The sequence below is a fragment of the Netta rufina genome (assembly GCF_964035555.1).
Source record: "Netta rufina genome assembly, chromosome: 3".
NCBI lineage: Eukaryota > Metazoa > Chordata > Aves > Anseriformes > Anatidae > Netta > Netta rufina.
In genome coordinates this window covers 25,895,439-25,921,234 of record NC_140125.1, presented here as the reverse complement: position 1 = coordinate 25,921,234, position 25,796 = coordinate 25,895,439, and the positions used below count along the sequence as shown (strand labels likewise).

At 35.2% G+C, this 25,796-nt stretch overlaps 1 protein-coding gene across 2 annotated transcripts in view; it reads left to right on the top strand.

Moving 5' to 3' along the window:
* SYT14 (synaptotagmin 14) overlaps positions 1-16,706 on the top strand; it is a gene marked incomplete at both ends in the record, with an annotated part of 80,290 nt that extends 63,584 nt beyond the window's left edge. Inside the window, 3 exons of one of the 2 annotated variants that reach the window (XM_084284208.1) lie at positions 12,072-12,261; positions 15,208-15,264; positions 16,393-16,706. In XM_084284208.1, coding sequence (XP_084140334.1) covers positions 12,072-12,261; positions 15,208-15,264; positions 16,393-16,706 — 561 coding nt within the window. The remainder of the gene's footprint in view (positions 1-12,071; positions 12,262-15,207; positions 15,265-16,392) is intronic. The other variant, XM_084284207.1, reaches the window with a different exon arrangement.
* Between the last annotated feature and the right edge of the window lie 9,090 nt (positions 16,707-25,796).

Here is a 25,796-nt window from a genome sequence, read left to right as displayed (position 1 = left end):
GGGGGGCTTTTGTGGCAGAGAAAGTAGAAACAAATTTCAAAAGGAATCAAAGATAATGAGATTGTTATTAATTTTCTGTGAAGTTGCCATGCCTACATTCTTCTCTTGTCCTTATTTTTGGGAGGAAAGGAATGCAAATAAGTAATACTGGTAGGAAGTGAAATGGTCTAGAGATTGTTGCTGTAATGGTGCTTAGGCAGATTTCTGTTAGCCTTGCCTATTGCTTGAAAGGAACACTCATAGTCTTGATAGCTTGAATAAGCATCCATGGGTTGTGTTTGTTGTTTTATTTAAAAAAAATATATGCAAATCAGTTTTTACAGCTTTAGAAATTCATTCACGTCTGAGTATCTATTTTTGTATTATTTATAACCTATATCATGCTTTTTCAGTGAGCAGTTCTATTATAGGATTTAACATACATGTATAGTTATTTTACAAGAATGTTAAAACTTGTCATGTTTTTAGGGTATCTGACTGGAAGTGGGAGGACATGCTGGGTCATTGAGTTCAAGCCCTGGGTATTACAGACAGCCAAGTCATCCTGTTTAAAAAAATAAATAAATAAAAAATTGAATTTTCATCTGAAAAGATCAGGTTGTTTCATTTCCAACCTTAATTTCTCTATGGCCAATTTATAACCATTTGTTCTTAGCTTAATTAGTTCTCTTGTGTTTGCCTCTGGGTGTGTTTATACACATCGGTTGTATTCCTTCTCAGCTGTCCTTTTGCTAGAATAAGCCAACAATAATCTTTATGCCCTTCTAATCATAAGCTACTTAGGAGTTACTGAACAGGAGAAGGTAAGTGTTGTTTCAGTGTAGAGAGATCCAACTGTTCAGGAATATTTGTAACTATAAAATCCATGATGAGGGTACATCATAAATTCTGAATTAAATATACTTTGCTCAGTTGTAGAATATTTTGTTGCTGAGAAATGTTTGTATTTGACAGCTTTTTATGAAGATGTTTGGACACATGACAATTGCCCTGTTTTTTTCCACTGATTCTCATTATATGGATTTTATATATTAAATATACCTTCTGTCACTGAAATTCTTAATCCATTGAAACATCTATGCTAATCTCTTCTGCAGAAATGTATTTTATTTGCTCTGTCTGATACTATATTAATGTATTTTATTAGCTAATCATCTGCCTTATGATCTTACAAGAACAGTTCATATGTTGTGAAGTTTAGTATTTTTTCAGTTATATACTAAAGCTGCTCATAAGAGAATCTGTGTAAAAGTGGACCATCAAGTTCAGTGCCTTTGAAACATAGTGGTATGCTTCCGTGAGCTGTTCCTGCAGCTTTCTCTGCTTATTTTTAAAGTGTGGACAGTTACCTGACATGGTGAATACACGATACTAGTATGTTCCTTAAACAGGTTTCAAAGCTACAAGTGGCTTCAGATTCATATGTTCACAAACCATCTTCCTCAACGAAGATTTCAGGGTATCCCTCACCTTTCCATGCTTCAAATAATGCTTGCATAGTACCTGTTGCCCACAGTCTTATTGCCGTTTGTCTTTAGGTATGTTGTCATATATTATTTCCTCCTTTCTTCCTCAAAACATATGAAATTTTGCATGAGCAGTTAAATTGTTGAGGCATAATTTCCTTTGGATTTATCCTACCCCATGTCTGCCCCTGTAGTTTCAACTCTTTCATCACATTCCCTAAGACCACTTTGTTACGAGTTGCTGTAGTTCTCCTGTGTAACCAGGGAATTCCTCTTCACGCGGTATTGTCAGGCCCCATATTTATCACATGTTGAGTAAAATGCCTCTAGCTGCCTTCTATGTATGCTTGACTGAGCAAGAAGCAACAGAACTAATATGACTGTTTATGTCACTGTTACCTCAGACTCCCTGTCCCTTTCGGATTTAATAGAAATTCGCCATTGCATCACAAGTTAATAGCAGGGATGGACACTGCTGTTTTGCGTATGTATAATTTGTTTAGGAAGACCTGATGCTCTTAAAGATATTCTAGTTTTAATACAATGGTTGACAATTTTTGTTCCTTTCTCTTGGAGTTCAGAATCCATTGCAATGCTGTTTATTTTTCTTCAAGAAGTCCCCATGGCCCTGTCTTCAGTTGTTCTTCACTCTTCATACACAAAGAAGTTTTTCCAACAGTGAGCAGCAGCCTCCAGTACTTGATAATAAAATCATAAAAGCATTTTATTCAGTAAATTTGTTTGGAAATTTTATATATTATACATATATATGAACAAAAATAAAGAAAAAAATGCATAGCCATCTTCACCATCCCACAGGTTGCTTTTCTGGTGTAGAATATAAACAAAATAATTGTTTTATTTATTATATATTTTATTTAATTGTTTTTGATTGATTTTCTAAGTAGAGTTTAGAAGATACAAACATACTTCTTCATGCTAAGCAAATCTAGTAATCTTTCATCATTGTCAATAACAAGATGTTTGCTATGGAAACTTAAATTAAATTTTCTTACTTTCTAAAACATTCTCCACTTCTAACATATTGAACTCCCAGATGTGACCCTTATAGCAAAGCATGGATGGCATATGCAATCCTATGTGCATAAAGGATTATTTTGTATATCTTTACTAGAGAAATATTTTAATTACATTTTTTGAGTGATGTAAGACATTTCTGTATGCAATGTATAGAAATGCGCTCTCACTTTTGAGGACAATGGTTAGTTATTTCGTATGTACTTATTTGTGTCATTCACCTAATATGCACTTGTTTATGTGTTGTGCTTATAGTATTCATTTCATGTTACCCTTTGTGTGGCATATCTTTAGTATTCCTTCTCATGGATGTTACCAGTTCATAAACTCAGGAAAAAGGTTTTCAGAATAGCATTTATTTTTTGGAAATTCTTGGCCCCTCTGGAGTGGAGCTGTCAAGTTTTGTGCAAATCCTAGCATTGTAGGCCTACTAATGATGTTACTGCTATGTGCTTATGGTATGATCTATTCAGGATTTTTTGGGGAAGGCTAAATACTGAAGTTTGCATGTATACGTGTATTTTATGAAACAGTAGCTACAATTATGATACTTTAAATCAGCTAAGAAAAAGATGGATTAGACTTGTCTAGGAAAAGAGATTCAAATAGCAAATTTTGTTCATAGGATTTTATTTAACTCAAATTCTACCAAAAAGACTTGGTTTTTATGTGAATGGTGCATAAATGCTTTCATTTAGCTTGTGAAAATTCTGTCTGTTAAAGTAAGGGGCAATTATCTTTAAATACCAAACACATTCTTATCAGGGGAATAACTGGCTGAATTCATCTGAGTTCGTGGAGTAAAACATGAAAGATCAGAATTAGGCCTTTAACACAACAAAAAATAAGGCTCTCACACTTTCTTTGTAGGAAATTAAGTGATTGGGAAGTGGTGATCGTGTTGCTGCAGCTACAGGAGAACTTCATTTGGTAAATCATATATGAAGCGGCCTCCCCACGTTCGCCTGGTTGTTCAGCATTTCAAGGCAGTACCCTATGGGAGCACCCTGCAGGCAGCAGCCATTTTCTTCTCAGTGCCATGGTTGCCTCGGCCGGTGTACCTGGTGCATGGTGTCCCCCAGCACTGCTCCTGTCAGCTGAGAACTTAAGTATTAGCCCATGGCTCCCTCTCCGCAGGTCTGAGTATAGGGGAAAACTCAAAGGCTGGCAGCCGTGCTCTGAAAACAATTGTCTGCACTGCACTAGCAGATGAAGGGTCAAGAACCCAAATGGAATCTGACCAGATTACAAGGACCTGCCACTGAATGGGTTCAGTGGTCACAGTTAAAAATTGATTAGCTTTCAAAATCCATGCTGTTTGCTTTTCCTGATTTTTCTGTAAATACATCTAATGTTTTGTGGCAAATTGTGACATATAACTTAGTCTATTTGACCAAGAAGCACTTGACTAGGTATTGAGATTGTGAGACCATTTGAGTCCCATACAGAATAGCTTTTGTTTGTTACCATGACCCTGAAAATAAGGATACTTGGAGAATCCTTTGAATTTCATTTATATGTCAAAGTCCTAAATAGGTCACGTTGCCAGAAGAGGAAAAAAAAAAAAAAAAAAAAAAAGATTGCTCCTTGTGTTTGTCTAAATATATGTGCACCGAATAAAATAGCAATTAAAAACTTGTATACTTTGCCTTTTAATTGTCAAGTTGCTTGAAAAAACTTTACTCAGTTTGATCCTCACAATCTTTAATATTTCTATATATCAGCAAATTACTACATTTCAGACACAGCATTGCTATTTTGAGTGTTATGAAGGTGCTTTTGAGTTTCTAAAATGTCCCAGGCAAATGACAGCAGGCCATGAATGACTTCGATATTGAATCAAAGTAAACCACTTATGCAAAACTCATATATTCTCAGAAGACCAGTCTGCCATTGACAAACATTATCTGATATGGTATGTCTAGTTTTGATCACTTTTTTTTTTAAATCTACATAAAGCTAGAATAAATCTAGAATAAATCAATACATAAAGCTAGAAAAAAAAATGTGAATTTGACTGAGTATCTGTGAGATTCTCAGACTATCATTCTCTGTGACATAAATATGATTTACCAATCCAAAGAACAGTTTCAAAGGGCAGTAAGCAAAATAATCACGCTGCAAAAACATATTGTAAATTTCTCAGAAGTAGCTTTTAAGAAGGAGTTTATAAGTCAATATTAACAAGGTTGTTACTAGTGTGAAATTCTCACTTTTGAAGACTTCAAGCTGCTGTTTAAGTCTTCTCTGAGCAGTTCTTTCAGCTTTAAATCCGGGAGAACTTTCTTTCCCTTAGATACTAACTTTCCTAACTATTTTGTTTTCTCATGATTTGAATTCTTTCTTGTTTGTCTGTATGCCTATACACAGAAATCTACTCACTATTGTTTTTGTCTTTCAAGGGGGATAAAAAAGGGAAAAACACAGAAACAGTTACCATTTGCAGCTTTGAGCACCCTTCAGCAAGAGCATCTACACTGTTTTCCTCCTATTTGTTTCCATTGGGGGAAACCTTGATCAGATATATTGCACAAATGCATGAAATTACCTAGTCTGAAAATGTATAATTTAAATGTTTGTGGGACTTTTAATGTTACTTTTGAGTTTACTTACTGAGTGATTCTTCTTCTCCTGGGCTTTGCAGTATAATGTAACCATCCTATATTAGCGTCCTTCATTTCAGATTTGAGTATTTCCAGATAATTACTTTTTTGGTGTATTGAAGCTGTCTGTATTCAGCATAAGGTAAACATTTCTCTTCATAGGGTGTCCTTTGCAAGGGATCCTTTTTGTCTCATCATGTTAGCCTCTTGTCAGGATGGCCCTCGTTATCTGCCCTTGAGCTGCATCTTTCACTTTACAGTCTCAGTCTTTGTCTTTTGTGCTCAGTTAGCTGTCAGCTGGCCCCCAGAGAACCCAGCTTGTCTCCACTTCTTGCTCTTCTTTGTAGTCCATATGAGAGCTCTGAGAACTAAAGCAGATCCCTCCCAACTGCAAACACCATCGTCACATCGTGGGATTAAACATGACCTGAATAAATGAAAAGAGGTACCACTAGCAGGCTTAATTAGAGCCAGGTGAACTGTTAAAAGGAAATAATTTAATTGACAAATGCATCATAAGCAAATCCATAACATAAAAGGCATGTTTATTGTGAAAAATAATTGCATGACTTTTTGTTCAATCAAATACTGGTCCATAGATTGACTTTTCACAAATTATGTGTACTGTTTGATCACTGAATCTTTTTCTCCCTTCCCAATTTGAAAGAGTGTAATCAAGAGAGAAAAGGGAAGAATCAAACTACTTGCTATTGCTTTCCCCACTGAGCATATTCTATGCTCAGATATATTCTATGTCTTACAAGACTAAGATGCTCAGAGGATTTTCAGAGAAACAGGTAGTAAGGAGGCAGATCTGAGAGCTGGGTAATGAGCCTGGGTGCTCTGAAAGTGGCTTTGGATCTGTAAGTAAATGTATCTCTGTCTGGATAGAGTACTGCTAATTACATAGTCTGGTCTTGGACTCTGTCCCACAATAACATCTCCGTGGTCACATTTGGCAGGGAGTAAAGAGAGGAGATGTGGAAATGAGTCTGGGCAGGAGCTGTTAGCATAGCTTCATCAGGAGTGCAGGTGAAATGTCTGCATTTTATTTAAGGTATTCTTACCTGAATTGCTAGCACAAACATCTAACAGCTTTTAGTGCCTCAGTGTTTTTTTGTGTTGAGTGTCTTTTACCTAAGAAAACAGAATTCAATTTCTCTCCCTCACCTATGGCTATATAAGCAGAGAGTAGACTTTTCTGCAATGTAAAGATGAAACACTTCTGTAAATGCAGTGAATTCCATTGTACGTTCATTTCAAATTCCTTCCACTGCTGCTAAGGTTTGGTGTGCAAATTTCAGGCACATTCAGTCTGTGTAGCAACTACATGCAGTTTCACAGTATGGCAAGGAAACTAAAGGTATAATTTAAAATGCAAACAAGTCATAGAAAACTTAAAATGCTTCCTTATCTGCAGATAATTAATGTTCTGTTCTACAGAGTTGATCGTTTAGAAGACTTTCAGATAAAAAACACTAATTCTTAAGAAATAAAAAAGCACCTGAAATGTCACTGTGAACTTGTTAAAAATATTACAGAAAAGTGGAATTCTGTTTTGCCATTATAAAGATGATATAAATTTTATTTTGTCATCTTAATTTTACCATTATTATTCATAGTATCCTAAAGCTTGAAAACAAACCACATTTCAAAATTACTATATTTGTCTTAAGTAGGAAATACACAAAGGTGAAATTAGTATGTTATCATCATGCGTCTATACTCTGTAACATTACAGTGTATGTGGTAAATTAAAGCTATGCATAGAATTTGTAAGGTTTCAGTCTCTTGTCTGTAGTGATAGAAAGGACTATATTTTTCATATGATCTACGTTTGTGAGTGCTTCATTTATGACAAAACAACTTGTTTTGTAAAATTATGCATCCTTGTGTTTTTTCAAGAGTTACAAAAACAAGGCAGAGCAGAAGCTTTTGACAAGAAATGTGAATTTTATCACTTCAGATAATCTGCCTTTTAATTACATTAATAATTTTTAATAATTAAAAAAAATCCACATTTAATGTGAAGAATACCATTAATGTTGAATGAATTTATTTGATGAATTCTTTTAAGTTGGAATTTGTGAATAGGATATGCTGCTAACATTTAAAGAATAACATTCTACCCCCAAAAAAGTATGTTTTGTTTACTAAAACAAAGCCATTATATTGGCAATATTGTCAGAATATTTTTTGTATTGTTTATGATATAGATTGACTAAGATATTAATACTGTAAAGTGTAAGTACATGAGTAAAAAATGCATGTTCTGTCTAAGTGGAATCTGCTTCAAGTTTTATAGTAAATCATAAATAGATAAATAAATTACATAAAACAAAACAACTTCAATAAAACACCTATGTGTCTTAAATAATGATGCTTTCTTAAGACTGAATCTTAGGTGAGGTGAATAAAACCATGTATCAATGTTTCTAATTTCAGGTTATTAGTTTAAAGCAAGACTAATAACCTATGTGTTTTCTTAGTTTGACTAATAGGACTGGCAGCTACAATAGAAATTGGAATTTATTCCCTAATACATTGTGAAGATAGGTAACTTTGATTTCAAAAGTATAGGTTTTCTTTAAATAAATAAATATTTTTACTGTAACCTACAGAGATTGAAAAGCATTTAGAATTGTAGTTTTTAAAATTGAAAAAGCTTCAAAATGACAGTGGAATATAACAGGAAAAAAGAAAAACAACAAAAAAGAAACCTTATTCATTTAATTGTGTTTTTTTTTTGTTTGTTTGTTTTTTTTGCAGTTTTTTTTTTCCAAATCTTATTATTGACATTACTAGTAATAATCTTAATATTTGAAATATATATGATATTGTTACAACTATCATGTAACTTCTGAGTTCTACCTATAAAAGCAAAAACGTGATACTTCCTGCAAGTTTAGTATACTGAAAGGGTATCAGTCATTTCATTTAAGGAACTGGTTTGTTACATCTTTCATATTTTTAAGGACTTTGTGTTTTTAAGTATATCAATCCTCACAGTTCTTCCATGAGCTCAGTTGTATTGCCATAGAAGTAGAAGAAAGTAATGTGCAACAAAGTTCTTTAAGAGATTAGTGGTATAACATTAACATTTAAAATTTGAGAGAGACATTTTGACAAGTAACATGCTGTGAATCAGATTTTTGTTGCTGTAGGATTGTCAGCAAGGTTTCATCTTTCCTGTGTATATTTTGAAAAGCCAAGAGAATCAGATGTTCTTGTTTTGCAAGCCTACAGAGGCATGCTTTTAACCTATGCAATGAGGGGAATGAACTTTTCACTGTTGTCTGAGTATGGCCACATCGTTCCTCATGATTAACTTCATTTGGCTGAAGAGCAGAATTCAGTAGTATACAAAAGTAACAGTAAATGGAATTATAGTGAAGACAAATCCATTTACATATACTGTTGCAAATATAAGGTTCTCTATGTTGTCAGTGAGTAGCAAAAAGATTCTTAGAAAATACACCTTAGGGGTTCAGGTCTGACATCATGCATTGTATGTGTTCTCTTCTATTGGGACCAAGGGAAAAAGTGTCTTCTTTTTGATTGCTGACTTTTGTACAGCACGTGAAATACAAATACTATTTAATGGGAATGTTTTTGTTATGTATTTATTAAAGAGTGATGTTTCGTCTCTAGGTATGAAAAAAAAGTCATCGGGGCCAGTATTTTGGAGTAATTAAGTTTTTGTAGAATATACATATTACTTCTGTACTACAGTGCAAAGCAATGATTCTTGTACAAACTGGTCAAATAAAGTCAGCCTAGCTTTGTAATAAAGTACTGTCCTGTGGTGTATATGCAAAAAAGTTTAAGTCCTTTGGGCAAGGCTCTGTGATATAAAATTGAAAAGCTGAAAATTTTTAATTCACCATAGTAAGACAAACCTTTGAACCAAATATTTGGAAGAGACTTTACCTAAAGTTGTGGGTTATTGGTGTTTGTTTATTTTGATTTGTTTACTTCTAATGTTTGCTCTTAATAAAATATTTTTGCTATGGCTGAATTGAGAAAAATAGGTTAGAGCTTTAGACTGATGTCCTGGAGAGAACCTCAAAATACCATCCACTTCAGCTTCTTGTACTGTGGCAAGACCATTAGTACCTTGACAGTTCATCTAGGTTCTTCAAAATCTGCAGTTAAGTTGCAGTCCTTCCTAGCCTATTCTGGTATGTCACTGACCTTAAAAGGCTTTTTGCTATTATGAAATCTTAGTCATTATATCGAACTTAGTATATTAAACTACATGCAGTGTTTATAGAGGAAGAAAGTGAAGAGTTATAAAAATAAACTTATGTAGACAGATTATTTCAAACAAATGGAAACCTTGGGTCTAAATATTACATTTCCCACAGTGAAACTACATTATCAAAGTGACCTATACATACTTTTACAGAAGGATTGAGTGTAGATCTATACGGAGATGAAAAGCACTCTGGTAGCACTGTAATGTCATGAGATGAAAGCTTTGTTGTAGCTAAGTTTCTATTCATGTTGTACTAATTAGCGGCTTTAGTGTTAATGTTTCACAATTTGACATGTGATCGTGAAGCTTACATTCTTAGCAGGTAAAAATGCAACTTCTTTTCTTGCTCTTTTTTTGATGAGTTAGCATTCTTCTTGAATTTTGACCATGTAACCAGGAGAAACAAACAAAAAGTTAGATTGAACTTGGAGAAGTGCCTGTTGTATTTTAAATTCTGGGGCGGCTTATGGACTTGTCATGAAGTCAGGTTATTTACAAACACCTGCGAGTATCCTGGAATGCCTTGCTTAAAATGCTGAAGAGATTCTATAATCTGAACAACAAACTCTATACTGGAGAAAATACTTTTCAGAAGACATCTAATGATACTCAGTATCCCTGATTTCAACTTTGCCGTGCAATCAAAAATCCACAGTTGTTGATCTAAGTCATAGCATCATGGAATCATAGAATATCCCAAGTTGGAAGAGGCCCATAAGGATCATCAAGTCCAACTCCTGATGGTCTCTGCTGAATCTACCTTCCCCAGTTTCTCTTTCTTCTTCTTGCGTTTCCACATAGGATCTTTGTTTTCTTTCAAAAGAAAACTGACAAAATATAACTGCACCTTCTTCTCTTGTGGACTTTTTTGTGGACTTCTGTTTTTTGAATGACCACAATCAAATTAGAGACCAACACTTTGAACAGTATCGGGCTGGCTGTGTTTAAATTCCTGGCTCAACAAAACAATATGACTAAGCACCATAGGGATAACATGTTAAATTTTTGAAAGGCTAGAAAACTTAAGTAAGATCTGCAGTCATGACAGGCTGAGGTTTTCAAGTGTATGTGCAGTGTGTAGTCTGAATCAAGTTATCTTTCTTTTAAACTTTCCACTTTGTAATCTCCTGTTTTGAGAGTGCCAAGAACAAGGGAATAAATGCATACTTGTAATTCATTTTCAGCGATTTACAATTTGTAACCCACTTGAAATTTGTTCTTGGGATTGAGTAAAGAACTACTGGAGAAAGAACCAAAGATTTAAAATCAGAGTTTGCAGTTTGGTGGATGAAGTCAAAGAATTTTCTTGAGGTCCTTCTTTAGTTTTAAGAACACATTTGCTAGCACCAGTGAATGTTTCCTAATGAGGAAATTGATTGCTACTGGAAGGTTCTGTCAAACTTCTTGGAAACGTTTTGTTGAGAAGTAGTTCAAATGTCAGTATGAAGGATCTTGTAGGCTGATCGCTTCTTTTCGTAGGTACCATTTCTTCTATAATTTGAGATTCTGTAATGCATTTGGGCTTTATATGTCAAATTAAGTTACTTGCTTTTAAAGCTAACTTTTATCTTGATGAGGATTTGTGCAATTTAGGTTTTAGTACTGATCTCATGCTCATGTCAGCTGTTGCTGGAAATGATAGAGACATTTGGAATCAGGAATAATCAGCTTCACAAAATCATCATGACTCCTTGAAAGAGTGCTGTCAGATTCCCAAATGAGTCAAGCCATATTTGAAAAATCCGTGGATCCAATTTACGTGTTTTTTAGAGAGTCATAAAGGGACGTGCTAATGATTCAAAGTTCTTGGCTGCCAAGCAAATTGCATGCCATTGGCTAGATACTGTCCAGTTTCTTGTTTTAATTGGTACAACTCGAGATGCCGGTGCATGAAAGCAGGAAGTTAAAGTAGAATAACTGTGATATGATTAGCATGGCAGTGTAGCAAAAGTGTATTTTTTTGCTTTTTTTTAATGCCAGGAATGAGGGGATTAAAAGGATAAAAGTGAATATTAGAAACTCCAATCAAAGACGTGAGAATGTGTGAGAGAGCTGAATTTTTTGGAAGCTTGTATGGTGGAAATTAATGCATCCCTTGCTGACTTTTAGGATGGCATTCTTCCTGTCCCACCCAAGATTAAGGTTCTATTAGAATTCTGTAACCATGAATCAATTAAATTTCTTGTAAGCTAATTTATTCTAGAGAGAGTTGATTTTTCTATTTACATGTGTTCTGTTATTTTTCTAGTCACAACTTCTCAGTCTAGAGAATAACATTTACAAAAAATGAATAAGAATCTCCTGCATTTTATTATCTTCAAAGTTCCACTAGTGCTTTCCATTCTTGGAAAGTAAAGGATCCAAGGTTTAATGTTCTCCAGGATGCTAACAAATTATGTTACAAGTCTTATCTTACCTATTGAAGTAAATAGGGACCATGAAGGCTGCTTTTCATCTTCTTTAATTATTTCTTCTGAATGATGAAGCAACAGAAACACAAAATTAAGACTTACTTTAATTCTGGGCTACTTTAGTCTTTGTTACTTGTGAACCAAGTATATATTAAGGAATTACATTTCTTATTGGGTGACTGAATGGAATTCGTTATTAAGTTGCTTTTCTAGTTTTCAGTGTGTTATTCTAAAAATTAACTTCCCAATAACATACTTGAATAGAATGCACAGAACTTCTTCTTTTGTTTTATAGGGTTGTGACTCTCAAATGAGCATGTCAGAAGTGTCCTGCAGTGAAAGCACCTCCTCTTGTCAGTCTCTGGTGCATGGCTCAGCTCCAGAAATCCTCATTGGCCTCCTTTATAATGCTACAACTGGAAGATTATCAGCAGAAGTGATAAAAGGCAGCCACTTCAAAAACTTGGCAGCAAACAGACCACCCAGTGAGTGAAAATCTTTTTTCATTCTAATGCCTCTGTACTGGTGGGGATCTTGGTAGTAAGGACTTCAGTCCTATCATTTAGTCTTACCCAATCAAAATGAAATAGAGCAATCATCAACTAATCTGTTTCATGTTTTATATTTCTAGTCAGTTGGGAAATAGCAAAAATCTGAAATTCAAAATATTAATTGAAAGTTGACAAGGCTGCTTTAATTTTTCATGATGACTGAGTAATAAATTACCTTTATCATAGTGATTAATTGCTAAATTACTAATGCCTCACATCATGGGCCAAGAATAAAAAGTTAGTGTTTAAAGAGAAAGTACATGCCAGCAAATATTAATCTAAACACTGTGAACAGTTACCCCTGTTCCTAGAGGGTTTGATACTGCGGCCTTTAATTGCTTACGTGCCTGTGTATACGTGGTAGTAATATATTTAATTTAGGAATGTCAATGAAGACAGCATAGAAACAAATGGAGACCTTTGGCATATATACTGTACAGAAGGAAGATTTATAATCAGCGAAGACTTGAACTGCATGTTCAAGCATTTGTTCAAAAATACATTTGTCTGAAATAAACTTTTAAATTTCAGCCAGATGGAATGTCACACACAGAATATTTTTACTGTCTCTAATTCTTTGAAAAAGCTTGAGAAATTTTAGTAATGAACTTTTGTTTTCCTTGTTCTTTAGATGATGAGTCCGATTTATATCAGTTGTAGCCAGACATACCTACCTGTTCCTCTTGGTTTAGTCTTGGAGGCTCAGGTTTTAGTCTATCTTTCTGTTTCTAATCCCCAGATTTGTATGACACTACTGGATTATCCAGTAGGCTTCTGATGTTTTGTAAGTGGTTTTCACATCTCACATTGCGTTCACATTTTAGGAAGTAAGCCAAACAACTTGAGACTGATGTTCTCTTTCTTTCCTGACCCATGTTTTATTCCATTCATTAATTACGTTTGGCTCAGCTACACTCTGCTCTGCTTTCTGTATACTTTTCACACTGATGGAGCCAGAATTCATTAATATGGCCAAAGAAGGAAAGCCAAAGAAGAATTTCAAATACTTTTATATAATTAGGTAGCTGCCCTGGAGTCACCTATTTAGAGACAAAGCATAGAAATAGATGAGGAAAGCCAAGAAGAGCCACAGACACTGGAATCTCTAGGGAAAGTCAAGTTTTTCTGAACATTTAGAATACGTGAATTAGTTCGGAACAGGGAGTCCATGCTTGTTTTGAAGACAGGTATGTTTATTCCCCTGTAAGTTGATTCCCAAATTTTGCTCTAGTGCTAACAGTCGCGTACACCACCAGGGTCAAAAGTTTTACTTTGAATGCAAGAAAGCAGCATAGAACATGACACACAACTCTGTAATAGCATGTTCTGTCTTCTTTTTGGAGAGTAGGTTTTCTGATGACAAAAGTTTCCAAATAACTACTCTTGTGTGTTACCTTCTGTCATCCTTTCTGAAGGACAGGAGAAAGTTTTGATATTCACAATAATAACAGTGCACTTCTGCTTATACATATGTGGGTTTAGAATTTTCTTTCTAGAAAGATGGAAACTAATGTACCTTCTAGGTCTGGTAAGACAGTGCACACAATATTGTGGAATCCAAATTTCTTCTGTTGGTTGTTTTGTACACCCCCACCAAATGAGAAGAATTTCTTGTGAATTCCTGGACCCAGATGCATGCAATTGCCATTTCCTAACTCCCTGCCAAGTGCATTGTGACCATATAACAGCCGTTCTCTGTGATATCATTTCCATAAAATGAAAACTAAGGCCCAGGAGGTTGATAGCAAAATGCTCTGACCACATTTGTTGTTTGAACAATCAGTGCTCCAAAATCTTTAGTAGTGCTGCAAAGTGCATACACGGGTCAGTTTTCATTCAGGTCTTGAGAAACTCCAATAGAAAGGATAGCAATTTTTATTTCTCACAAGTGATCCTTCCTGTATCCTGGATCACAAAGCTATGCAATTTTTGTGAAATGCTTCTGCAGCAAATAGGATTAAGTTCTTCATTTCTGCTTCTTGGTAGTCTATGTTCCTCTGCTGCATATTTTAAATTTTATTTAGTAACTCATTTAGGGACTTATACAAGCAAATAAGCTAAATCCTGCAAGCAGTCAAAGCTGGTGATAGAGTCTGTCTTTTCTTTTTGTGACAATTAATATTTTGTCTGAGAAAAGAAGGATGCTTCTTAGTATCTCTTAACATTTTGTTGAAAAGTTTTTGCACGTTATATGCATGCATGCGTATTTGCACACACACAAGATCCATAAATATATGAATTTTAACAACTGAGATCTTTGCATTTAAATAGAGAGACTCATGCATTAATTTTGGATGTAAGCATCCCTCAGCTTTGGGTAGACTTTTAGAGTCATTCTTGTGCCCAACTCCTACTCAAGAAGTAAAGTGTTAAAATAATGTAGCTGTAACTAATACCTAAGGGCACAAGAAGCTTAGTTTGCAGGTCAGTGATTTTTCATTTTATTGCTTTTAATGTATAAGTATAACCACCATGTGCAGTTTTTCTTAATATGCTGGAGTTTGCATGAAAAAGCGTAAGGGTTGATAAAATGGATACGGTGATTTTAACCCAGTCTTCTGTAACCTGATCGTCTGCATGATTCTTTCTGTGTTCAGTGTGCTTTAGAACCCGGTAGCTGTAAGTGCTAAGATAACCCATTATATAAGCAGTGTAATTTGTTAAAGATTACACAAAAACTGCACAAAATTGTCATTTCATGAAATTTTACCCAACGATCCTTTTGTTCAATCCTTTTCCTGATATATGCTGCTAAGGTTTTGTGATCTTCCACTCCAGTGAATAGTGTTTCCTCTTAAACTCTAACCTTTGATCCTCTCTCACCCAGCTATTGACATCTGGTCATTATTTCTTTTACTGCTTTCCACCCCCTGTTGTCAGATGGACTGTTCTGTTGTCTAAAACACTTGATAGGTGGACAGGTTTATATAATCCGAGGTGAGTTCCTGTAGACACTAATTGGATGTTGTCTTTTTCATGCAAAAGAAAACTTGCCAGCAGTAAAGCTATACACGGCTGCCTACCTTATTGGTTTATAACAGTATATGTTTATTATTTGTGACACTCTTTAATGCACAAGTTGCATTTATCTCTGATTATGGATGATGGGATTTCAGTGTATCTGCATAGTGAAATTATGCAATGTTTCTTTTTACAGAAACTTGAATTTTTAATAGTATTATTCACTATTATTCATGGCAGGAATAAAGAATGCAAAAAAAAAAAAAAAAGATTATTTAATAGTGGCATGTTTCTTAAAATAAGTTATAACTATGACTTCATAAATGCACAACTTTCTGCAGGAGCATGGCTTGATGCTTCTAGTCAAATGAAAATAGAGCTTTAAAAATAAGTATTTATATCCAAATACTAACATTCTGTGTATGCTAGCCACACTCACTTACATCAGCTTCCTAAATGTACTTGCTAAGAGCACTTTAAACAACCATACTGAATTGTGTAAAAATGATTTCTCTAACGGCAAAGTGTATTCCTTCATGAATCTATAAATTAGTAATTTTATTTTTTATTTTGTAAACTTTCACTTTTGAATGCATCTTGCTATGTTTTGGTCTTTAAAACGAATAAAATAAAGCCCAAAATGAGAACCACATCCATGCAGAGATTATTCTTAAGCATTTCATCCTGGCTGTTTTGATATCATCACTGCATATCAACTTTTTTCTTATTCTTTTTCTCTTCATTGTCTTTATTCTACCTCATTCTTATTCTCTGAAAATTCAGTGGTATGCTTTACAGTGTTGTGGCTAGTTGGAGCTTGCTAAGTGTTAATTTAAGTTTGTTTTGAACAAATAAGGGGCTTGATGGGAAGAAGGATCATGAGGTATACCTTTAATTTAACCCATTTACATAGTACTGAAGTTAATTACTTTGTTATTGTGTTTGTACTGTTTTGCTTAATTGTCATCTTCTTCATGTGTCTAATCTAAGCTGTGTTCAATCAGCCTGGTATACACCATACCCTTGAGAATCTTGTAAATATCTCATTATCAAAAACGTTTGTTCTAAGACTTCTGATATTCCAAACTATGATTTATTTTTTAGATACATATGTTAAGCTAACACTGCTGAACTCCATGGGGCAAGAGATGTCCAAATGCAAAACTTCAATCCGTCGAGGACAGCCAAATCCAGTATACAAAGAAACCTTCGTTTTCCAAGTTGCACTGTTTCAGCTTTCAGATGTGACGCTCATATTGTCTGTATATAATAAACGCAGCATGAAACGAAAAGAGATGATAGGGTGGATTTCCTTAGGTCTTAACAGCTCAGGAGAAGATGAACTTAATCACTGGACTGAGATGAAAGAATCTAAAGGACAGCAAGTATGTAGATGGCATACTTTACTAGAATCTTAAAGGACGGTACAAAGTGCGGTTGTGGTTCTAAGGAAATTTTGTCTTTCAAGATGATCATTATTTCCGGTCACAGTCTACAGATCTGTTGTGGAAATGGAAAATGAGATCAACATTCCATTTTAAAGTGCACAACATGCAAAATGGCGGGATTTAATATATAATTGTCATTTAGTATCAGGCACATCCTTGGTGTTAGAGGAGCCTTGCTATATGCAAACATGTTAGCAGTCCCTCCCCTAGCCACCTGATGCTGTATTCATTTGGGTTTGTTTTGTGTTTTACAATTCAGTAATATTTTATGTGAGGTTCTCCAAATTAGCGTATGCTCCTTCTTGTGTACTTTTTGTAGTGCTCTTACACTGTAGCTTCTGACCTGCCTGCATTCAGATTAAGGGTCAATAATTTGCACTAAAAAAGAAAAAGTTGATGATCTGTAAAGAAAAAAATCAACAATGAAAAACACCACCACAAAAACCAAGCCCACCAGTGGAGAAGAACATTTAGTAATATGGCATATATGAATATACTGTTGTTTAATGCCGAGTTTCTTTCCAGGAGCTTAGTACAATTAAGTTTTCATTTTTGATATCCAGTTGGTTTGAAAAATACTAGCATTTGGGCATCAGGTGAACTTTGACATAAAATAAATGTTTCTTCAGTCTGTGACAGGAACGAGCTCTCTATATGGCATAAATTGGGGTTTTCCCTCTTGCCTGTACTTCTGCCTAATCCAAAGAGACCAGATCATTAGTTTGGTCCCTTCCAAATCTCTTTAGACAGGTTGTACTGTAAAACTATGTAACTTTCTGTTGAAAGCACCTCCTGTATTCGTGTATTCCAATGTAGGAAGCTCATAGAGCACGATTTTACTAAAATATTTTTTCGTTAAAAAATATATATATATATATGTATTTCTTTAAAATGTCAGCAGTTGGAAGTTAGGTTGAAAGACTGAAGGAGGTGGAAGCAGTTGAACTGCTCAGAATGAATGAGAAATATTGTGACTTCTGTTGGAATAGACGTTCGTTTGAGTCTTTTCGGAGCTGTGTTAGGGATTACTGTATGCCCTTTGTTGGAAGTACAGGTCAGACCAGAATTTTTTACCTTTCTTCTTGGAGAAGACAACATTAGTGAGTTCTTTTTTTTTTTTTTTTTTTTTTTCCCCAAGTGATTTGCCAGCAAATGAATTAATATTCACACCCAACAAAGAAATTTTCCTTGCTTACATTCAGGTTGGGAACAGCAGCTTTCAAAGAACAAAAGGAGCCGCAGTATCACAAAAAAAGTTTACCAGTGAACACTTCTGGCTTCCACTAAAATTAGGGAAATATCTGTGCTTCTGAGATTCCTATTTGTCCCAAATATTTTAACTGGAATCACACTAACTGTCCGACCGCTGAATCCAAGTCAGATTACTGAAATTGTGGATTATTGAGTAAATGTTATTTTTTTAAAATGCTTCCCAATTCAAATACTGTCTTTGCCTGTAATGACATCTCATTTAAAATTTTAATTGTTGCTGTATGGAAAGCAAGCAAATTTGTTTTTCTTATAAATGATGGTGATGTCTTACTGTTTTTTAGCACTTGGTGGGTAGAAGACAGGAGTTTTGGATACTATTGAGAGAATTAGTGGTAGCCTAGACCATTATCATTAGGACAATTTATATTTTTTTCTCTCATATTTCTTTTTAATACCTTTGAACCATCCTGGCTTTAGGGTATATAGTCAAGTACAGTGAGATTGGAGACAGTGACTATACTATACTAAAGACGTTTCATGTGGTTCTCAAATTTTCATACTACTTAACAAGTTCACTAGGGCCTTTTTAAAGACTACTGTAATTCCACTTCTTAGTTTATTTGGTGCCTTCCAAAGGGTTTATTTGCAGAGCCAGGTTTTCAGATTTAAAGGTTAACAGGCCTGATTTTTAATCTGTTATTACATTGCTGCTTCATTTACAGAAGCTTTATTTATTAAATACGAATAATCCAAAAACTCTTTAACCAGGAATGATCTTGCAGTGCTACAAGTTGTCTCTTTTAGTCCTTTTTGTTGCTCGGTTTGTAAAACGTAATGTTGAGTGTAGAATTTAATAATAATAATAATAATCAACATTAATTTTATATGCATAAGGAAAATGCTCAGATTTTCCCAATCCTTGTAGCTTTCCTATGATAGAAACTGTCTTAGAAGCTGATCAAAAGCAACTTTCAATGGATGTGGAAGTGTTTTTACTCATTCTGTTTGTGGATGTTTGAACGCTCTTTCCTAAAGCTGAAACTTGTCTCTTACTGGTTGTCTCTTTATACAGATTTTGATTTAAAATAATTTACAGTTTTTAACAGTAGGAACTGATGAAGTTAATTCCAGTGGAGGATATATTTAACATTGCCATTGAAGAAATGAGTTTGGAAGGTGCAGCAAGTAACCTCTTACAGAATCCAAACTAAACTAATAGTGTCATGACTTGGGTTTATGTTTGTGGGTTGCATTACTTCAATTTTACATCTAATCATTCAGATTTCTAAGACACTGAAACCTTAATTTAGACATAGCAGAGACTGAAAATAATCTGCATTGGGCACATTTGGGAAGAAGAATCTCTAGATTATGTGACTTTTCCCACAGTAGTCAGGTCCAGTTTGTGCTACGCGGAAGAAGGTTTGTCTTATTTGGATTTATTCTGTACAAAGGCTGGAAACTGAATGTGTAAAGAATGGAAATGAATGTTTAATTTTCAGGCAGTAGAATATGGATTTTCCATGCAAAACCAGTCACACCAATAATTGGATTCACCCTGGGATTTTTATGAATTAGTTACAGTATCAGTAGCTGTCATGTTGTTCTTTCTTTGTAGATCCCATTCTTATGCATTGTTTGTCATTATGTTCTTCTTACTGCTTTATGCGAACCGATACTTTCCTATCTGAAATCTGCCTTAGATGCAGAAGCCCCCATAGGGGCTTAAGCATATAGTGCATTTTGGTGCATTAACTGAAATCTCAAGCATGGAACAGAATTTCTACAGAACAAAGTGTTTGAAGCAAATTAGAAAGAGACAGTTATGTTTTCCTCAGACTTGTCGGTGCTTTCTTCATAGTTTTTGTTGCTTATTTTTGTTCAAAAGTACAATTAGTACTTGGAAGAGTTTATCAAATTATCTAATCAGTTTTCTGTGTGCCAATATACCATGTAGAGATTACAATTCTTGAATTAGTTTTCTGACAGTGTAGCCTTAAATAATTGTAGAATAGTGAAGTTCTTACAGATTCTATTCTGGAAAATATTTCATCCTTTCTGCATGTAATCTATTTGCTTTAATGTTTAGAATATTTCACATAGGTGTTCTCAAAGGTAAAGTCATCTTAAAGTATCATAGCTATGAGGAAAGGTGGTTCATTCCTTTCAGTATGTGGTATGGGCAAGGTTGCCATCTGTACAGACAAGTATGAAATCACTGTGCAGGAGGATGAGAGGGCCCACGGTCTGTGTAGGACATCGCTGTCTCCCACATTTGTGGAGGCACAGAGTAAGCAGAGCCATGCTTCTGCTCCCTGCTTAGGAGGATGGCACTGGTAGGATTCAAAGCTTGGTCCCTGTGGTGCTGCTCCATGCTCAGGACTTAAGGGACAGCCACACAGTGAGCAAGCAGTGAGTCTGAGTGTAAAGGCAGAAGTTAGGCAAGGTGTGATGGATTGAATACAGATCGCTTCCACACATATAAATTCTAACAAAAAGTCTGTGGTAAAATTAGAGAATGATCTTTGAGGGGAAGCCTCTTGGCCTGAGCGTTTCAATGTGAAACTATGAACACATTACCCTTTCATTTAACCAAGAGTCCAGTTAAACTCTTATTCATCACACTTTTCTGGAGGAAAAATGGCTGTCTTGTCTAAAGCAGATTTTAATATTATGGCTTGTCCAGCGGCAAGGCATACTGACTTCCTCCTTTAGCTGAATTCTCAGTAAAAGTTCATCATTCATTTAACTCTCCCACTGATGTGCATACACACCTCCCATTAACGTTAATAAGAAGAACCCACAGGCATCAACAGGAGTGGGGACCTGACCCTGAAGTGTTATGTGTAATGGGATCAGTAGAGTAGGGCAGTGATACAGCGGGGCACCTGCAACACGATCAAATGTGATTCCAACTGTGAATGGATGTTTTTAAAAAAATAAATAAATCAGGATACTTAGTTATTTAATCATTATCTCTTATTTTTGTTTCTTCTATTCCTCAGCTTGTGGAAATGCTTGAACATTAAAAATGTTAAAGCAATCGTCAAACATCTTGATTGCTTTAACTGGAATATTCAGCAAAGTTATTGTTAGAACAAGCTGTCAAGAGTGCTCTGTATTTTTGGTCTATTTAACTCAGCTGCTGGATTTTGTAGTACTTCACAGCTGGGTTTCAGACAACTTTGTTCTGGTGGTAGTTTTTGAAGGGGAAGTCATAGAAGCATTTGCTTGTCAGTGAAACAATTCCTGATGAAGCGATGCCATCTGGGAGTGAGGGCACTAAAACGAGAGAGGGCCTCACACTGAGGTAGCTGCAGTGACTCCACTTCCACTCGAGGAGCCTCGCAGTCTTTGGAGGGCCCTACTCAGAGAAGAGGTGGTGTGTGCTTTGTGGGAGCTCGTACATCCAACGTTGCCCATGTTGCTCTGTGTGGGAGCCCCTTGGCTGCTAACCTAGCATATTTTATAGACGTAAGAAGGGTAAATAAGTGTTTATTTGCAGGGTGAGTACAAACTGGCCTACAGTGATGTGGATTAGTTTAGCCTTACGAACTTACCACTGCCCCTCCTTAATTGCAAGCAGGGTTTCTTCCTTTCTGCAGACTATGCAGAAATCTTATGCACCCAATGTATCTGTTTATATTATGCCTACTTGCATACGGCACGATTAGATTAATGGTAGCAGGCTTAGTTGGTATTTGACATGGTGTGACTGAATTAAATTGGTCTGATACGTGCTGGGCCAGGTTTTGCTGCACAGGGTTTTGCTGATGTAATAGAGAATAAGATCTGTATGTGGAGGAATGTGCCAGGAGTTAGGAAGATGGGTAGTATTGCTCCTTTAGGAATGAAGACCAGGAAACAACTATGTCCAGAAAATGGGCAAGGCTAGCCTAATAGCAAGAAGCATTCATTCACTTCCTTGGAAGCATTTACTAGTTGAGCTGGTACAAAGCCTCCAAAAGTTGCCTGTCTCTGAGGAGCCTACTCAGGAGATCAGAAGCAGTACTACCATACCACTGAAGGAATACCTCATGGACATTCAGGGATGTAATTAATGTCATCCTTTTTGTCTTATATCTGAGGACACGAGTCTTGCCCGTTTTATCGAGTTAATTCTTTTGCTGTGTTTTGCAAATCCTATGGACATTCACTGCATGCCTAGGGTTTAAAGTGGATTGCTTTATAACTTTTGGTTCATTTCCAAAGCATGACTTTGAGTGAATTTTCAGAATTAACTAGAAGCATTATCATAGCTTTAAGATGTAAGGTAATTTCTAGGCCATAGTGCAAGCAAGGAGCAGGGCTTTGAACAAATTTTGATGGTGAATTTTGCAAATGGCTTATTATGACATTTTAAGAAAATTTCTAAGCGGTTGAATGTATTACGGAATATTTACAAAAAAAAAAAAAAAAAAAAGGAGGAAATAGAGCAATGATCTTTTTTACTATACAGCTAGTTTGCTGTCCTTTCCAGTAAACCACAAGGTTCATTAGTGCTCCGTACTGTTTTGTTTATGACAACAGTTTTTAATGTGATTTTCATGACAAAGTGTAATTAGTGAAACCTTTTATTCAATTTTCCCTTTGGTTGCTTTTTTTAAGGAGAGATTTCTCCTTATATAGTATATATACTTTCTTACAGAGCTTTCTTACCTATTTTTCTATAAGATGATTTAACAATGTAAAAATAAATGCTCTATGAGCAAGCTGTATCACTGTTACACAATCTAAAGTGCTAATATAATGACTAAGGGCCTGAACCTACTGCCTTTTACTCTGGTCTTGGTTTAACTGCACTTCCTTCGTGTCGGGCAGAACCTTTCCCCATAAGCAGTTCCATCCATTTCCCTGAAGTGACTCAGGGAAAGGTACAATTAACGCGAGGAAGAGTGATAAAACTGAGCCTCCTCTCCATTCTTAGCAGGACGACTGTCATGAGTAAAGGCTGCTGGCTCTGTCCCAGAAGTGTAGTTATAGATTATAGTTCCCTTGATCTTCAGTAATTTTGAACTTGTTTTCTGGTGACTATAAGCTAATAACTGGTCGTAGTGAATACAAATATTGAATTGTGCTGTTATCAGCAAGATTATTAAAATGTGTTTCACATTTTAATTCATTCTCTCATTGGGATATAAGGAATTGGGTTTGTGAAGCATTATATTGCATAGAGATAGCACACATTCGCCGCATTTTTAATAAGTGTATGAAATATACGGTATGTAGCATTTTCTTGCATACTTTTATACTGCCTGTATGCCACCGATGCACTCGGTGCCTTGTTTCTTTTGTACAAGACCGATATGTAGAGAAACTAATGTTATCACATGTAAGCAATGTCACTGCAAATCAGAAGATGTCTTAACCCGGTGATTCCTCGTACAGGAGGTTTCAAATGGCAGTTCGGTTTGACACAATGCATTTCTTTGAGTTTTTAGCTTTCCCCTTCCCTTGCTCATCCTGCCTCTCCAAGAAACCTCCTCACATGACTGTTTATTCCTATCTGATTCCTGTGTCTGATCTAAGTCACATGGTGTTAACCAAAGAACCAAGTCTGTTTTGAATTCTTCGGACAAATATTGTTTGGACTTGCTGTTACTTAAAGACAGAAATGACATAACGGATCTCTTTGAACAAATATAAAATAGGCTTCTGTAAATGTGACTCGCAGCTGAGAATTCAAGATACCTCTCTTCTGACTGGTCGTGCATTATTGTGTCGGTAGCAATGTGTTTGATTTATATTTCTTTGTGTATTTAAATCAAAATCTCATCACAAAAACATAAATCAGTGCTGTCAAATTAGCTTATTTTACTCATTTTATACATATATCTGAAGAGTGCAACTTTGAGAACAGATTCAGCTTTTGTGTCTGAAGTCCTGATAGCATATGATAACTGTCTAGTATATGCTGGTCTTACAGAAACAGATTCATGCTGCATTATATGTACGTTTCCTACTAGTATCCTCTTCATTGTATAATTTATGGAATATAACATGGTTTTCAACTAATGTTTCAACTTGAAATTCCTTAAAATTCGGTGCATATATAGCCTTAAACATTTTAAGACACTAAGCACAGTTTTAAAGGGAATAGGTTATATTTGCAAGTCCTGTTTAGAAATCGGAGAATTATTTTTATATGTCAATCAAAGATCATCGAAAATGGGCATATTACAGTCATGTTACCAACAGTGCTCCTAATTATATGCATTTATAAAAAGCATTTTGGTGGAACTTTTTAGACACGAAACATCACTGCTCATTTTCTTTCTTGAATTTGCTGATTTTGTTTTCATGCTTTCATTTCCGTACAGAATCTTGGAGCCTATAAAGAAATGTCTGTGACTGAATTTTCCCTCTTTTAGAATTTTTTGAGCTTCTCTTCTGTTTTGCTGTGCTTTTAATTTGAATAAGCAGTAATTAAAATTCTCTATTTATTTATTTATTTTTACGTTTTGACAGTAAGAAAGAGTGAATGACTGTTTTCAACTGTTTACATGGCTTATTAAATTCTTAGGACTTCATTTGAAACTGTCATTATAATCCAGATGAAGACATACCTTTCATGGCATTTCAGTCCACAGCAGGTGAAGACAGAGTTCTGGCAATGAATGTGCAGATCTGCATATTGGGTGTCAAATTGTAAATCCCCAGAGGGATTTATAATTATGTGTCACATTGTATCTACAGCATCTCCAATTGTGTGATGTCAGTTACATCTTGTTTTCTTTCCTTTGTTATTAACAAGCAAAAAAAACCACCCCAACACCCTATTTTCATCATTTTATGCTAACATATATTAATCTTGAGGGTTTCCAGTGTGTGAGATTAGTTAGTGTTGTCAGCTGTCTTTCTGTTTAAAAAAATAATAATAAAAAGCTGGTCTTTCAGCACATGCATTCCATTACTATTCTGATTTTGGGGAGAGGCAAAATGCCACCAGCTATTTGTAGTTGTATTTACCTGTAGAGCACAGGTAATTTAATTCCATATTAGTTTGATGAAAACATGCTATAGTATATTTTCAAAGTATGGATCTGTCACAACATTAAAATAGTCATTTTACGTACCTGAAGCTTTGCAGCTGTGGTTTTCTATTTTGTTTGCTCTCTCTATTTGTATTGATTACTCTGTGAAATGTGGTTTTGTCGGTTTTGGGACTTGAATGGATATTCTTTGGTTAATTCAAACTACTTTCTGTATGTGGAATCAGCTTTTTGCATGTGAACTTAATTGTTGGAAAGTATTTGGAAAAAAAAAAAAAAAAAAAAGGAAAAATTACCTTTAAAACTGGTTGTTGTCACTTTCCTTTGGAGTTAATTGGATCTTAAACAAATGTAGTAGACTTCACTGTTTAGGAGATACTAACGCTTGGACAACTGTTTGAACTCCTGTCAGCATTAAAAGAAAACCAGAAATTTTGGCAAGCTAACTAATCCTCTCCCTAACACACTTCTTGGCTCTGTTTCCAAGTTTCCTAAGTTTCCCCAATTCCCTCTCCATTTCTCACAGTCTTTGTTGATGTCATGAATCTTCTACTTAGAGAAATTTAAATTAACCAATGTGATAATGTTCTGACAAATATGATGTGTATACTGGCAAATAAAGACACACTCAGGTGATTGACTGATTGACTTTGGTGATTCTGATTGACTTTGGAAATTGGCTTTATGCAATTTTCTTCTGGGGTCATCTTTGATTGTGTCTACTTCTTTGTCCCAAGTGGCTTTCTCAGAAGGGATCTCATCTAATGTGCCTAACTTCCACTTTCTAAGGAACAGGTAGGGTGAAATAATTGAAGCTTGATTTAAACATGAAATAATCACAGAATCACAGAATCAC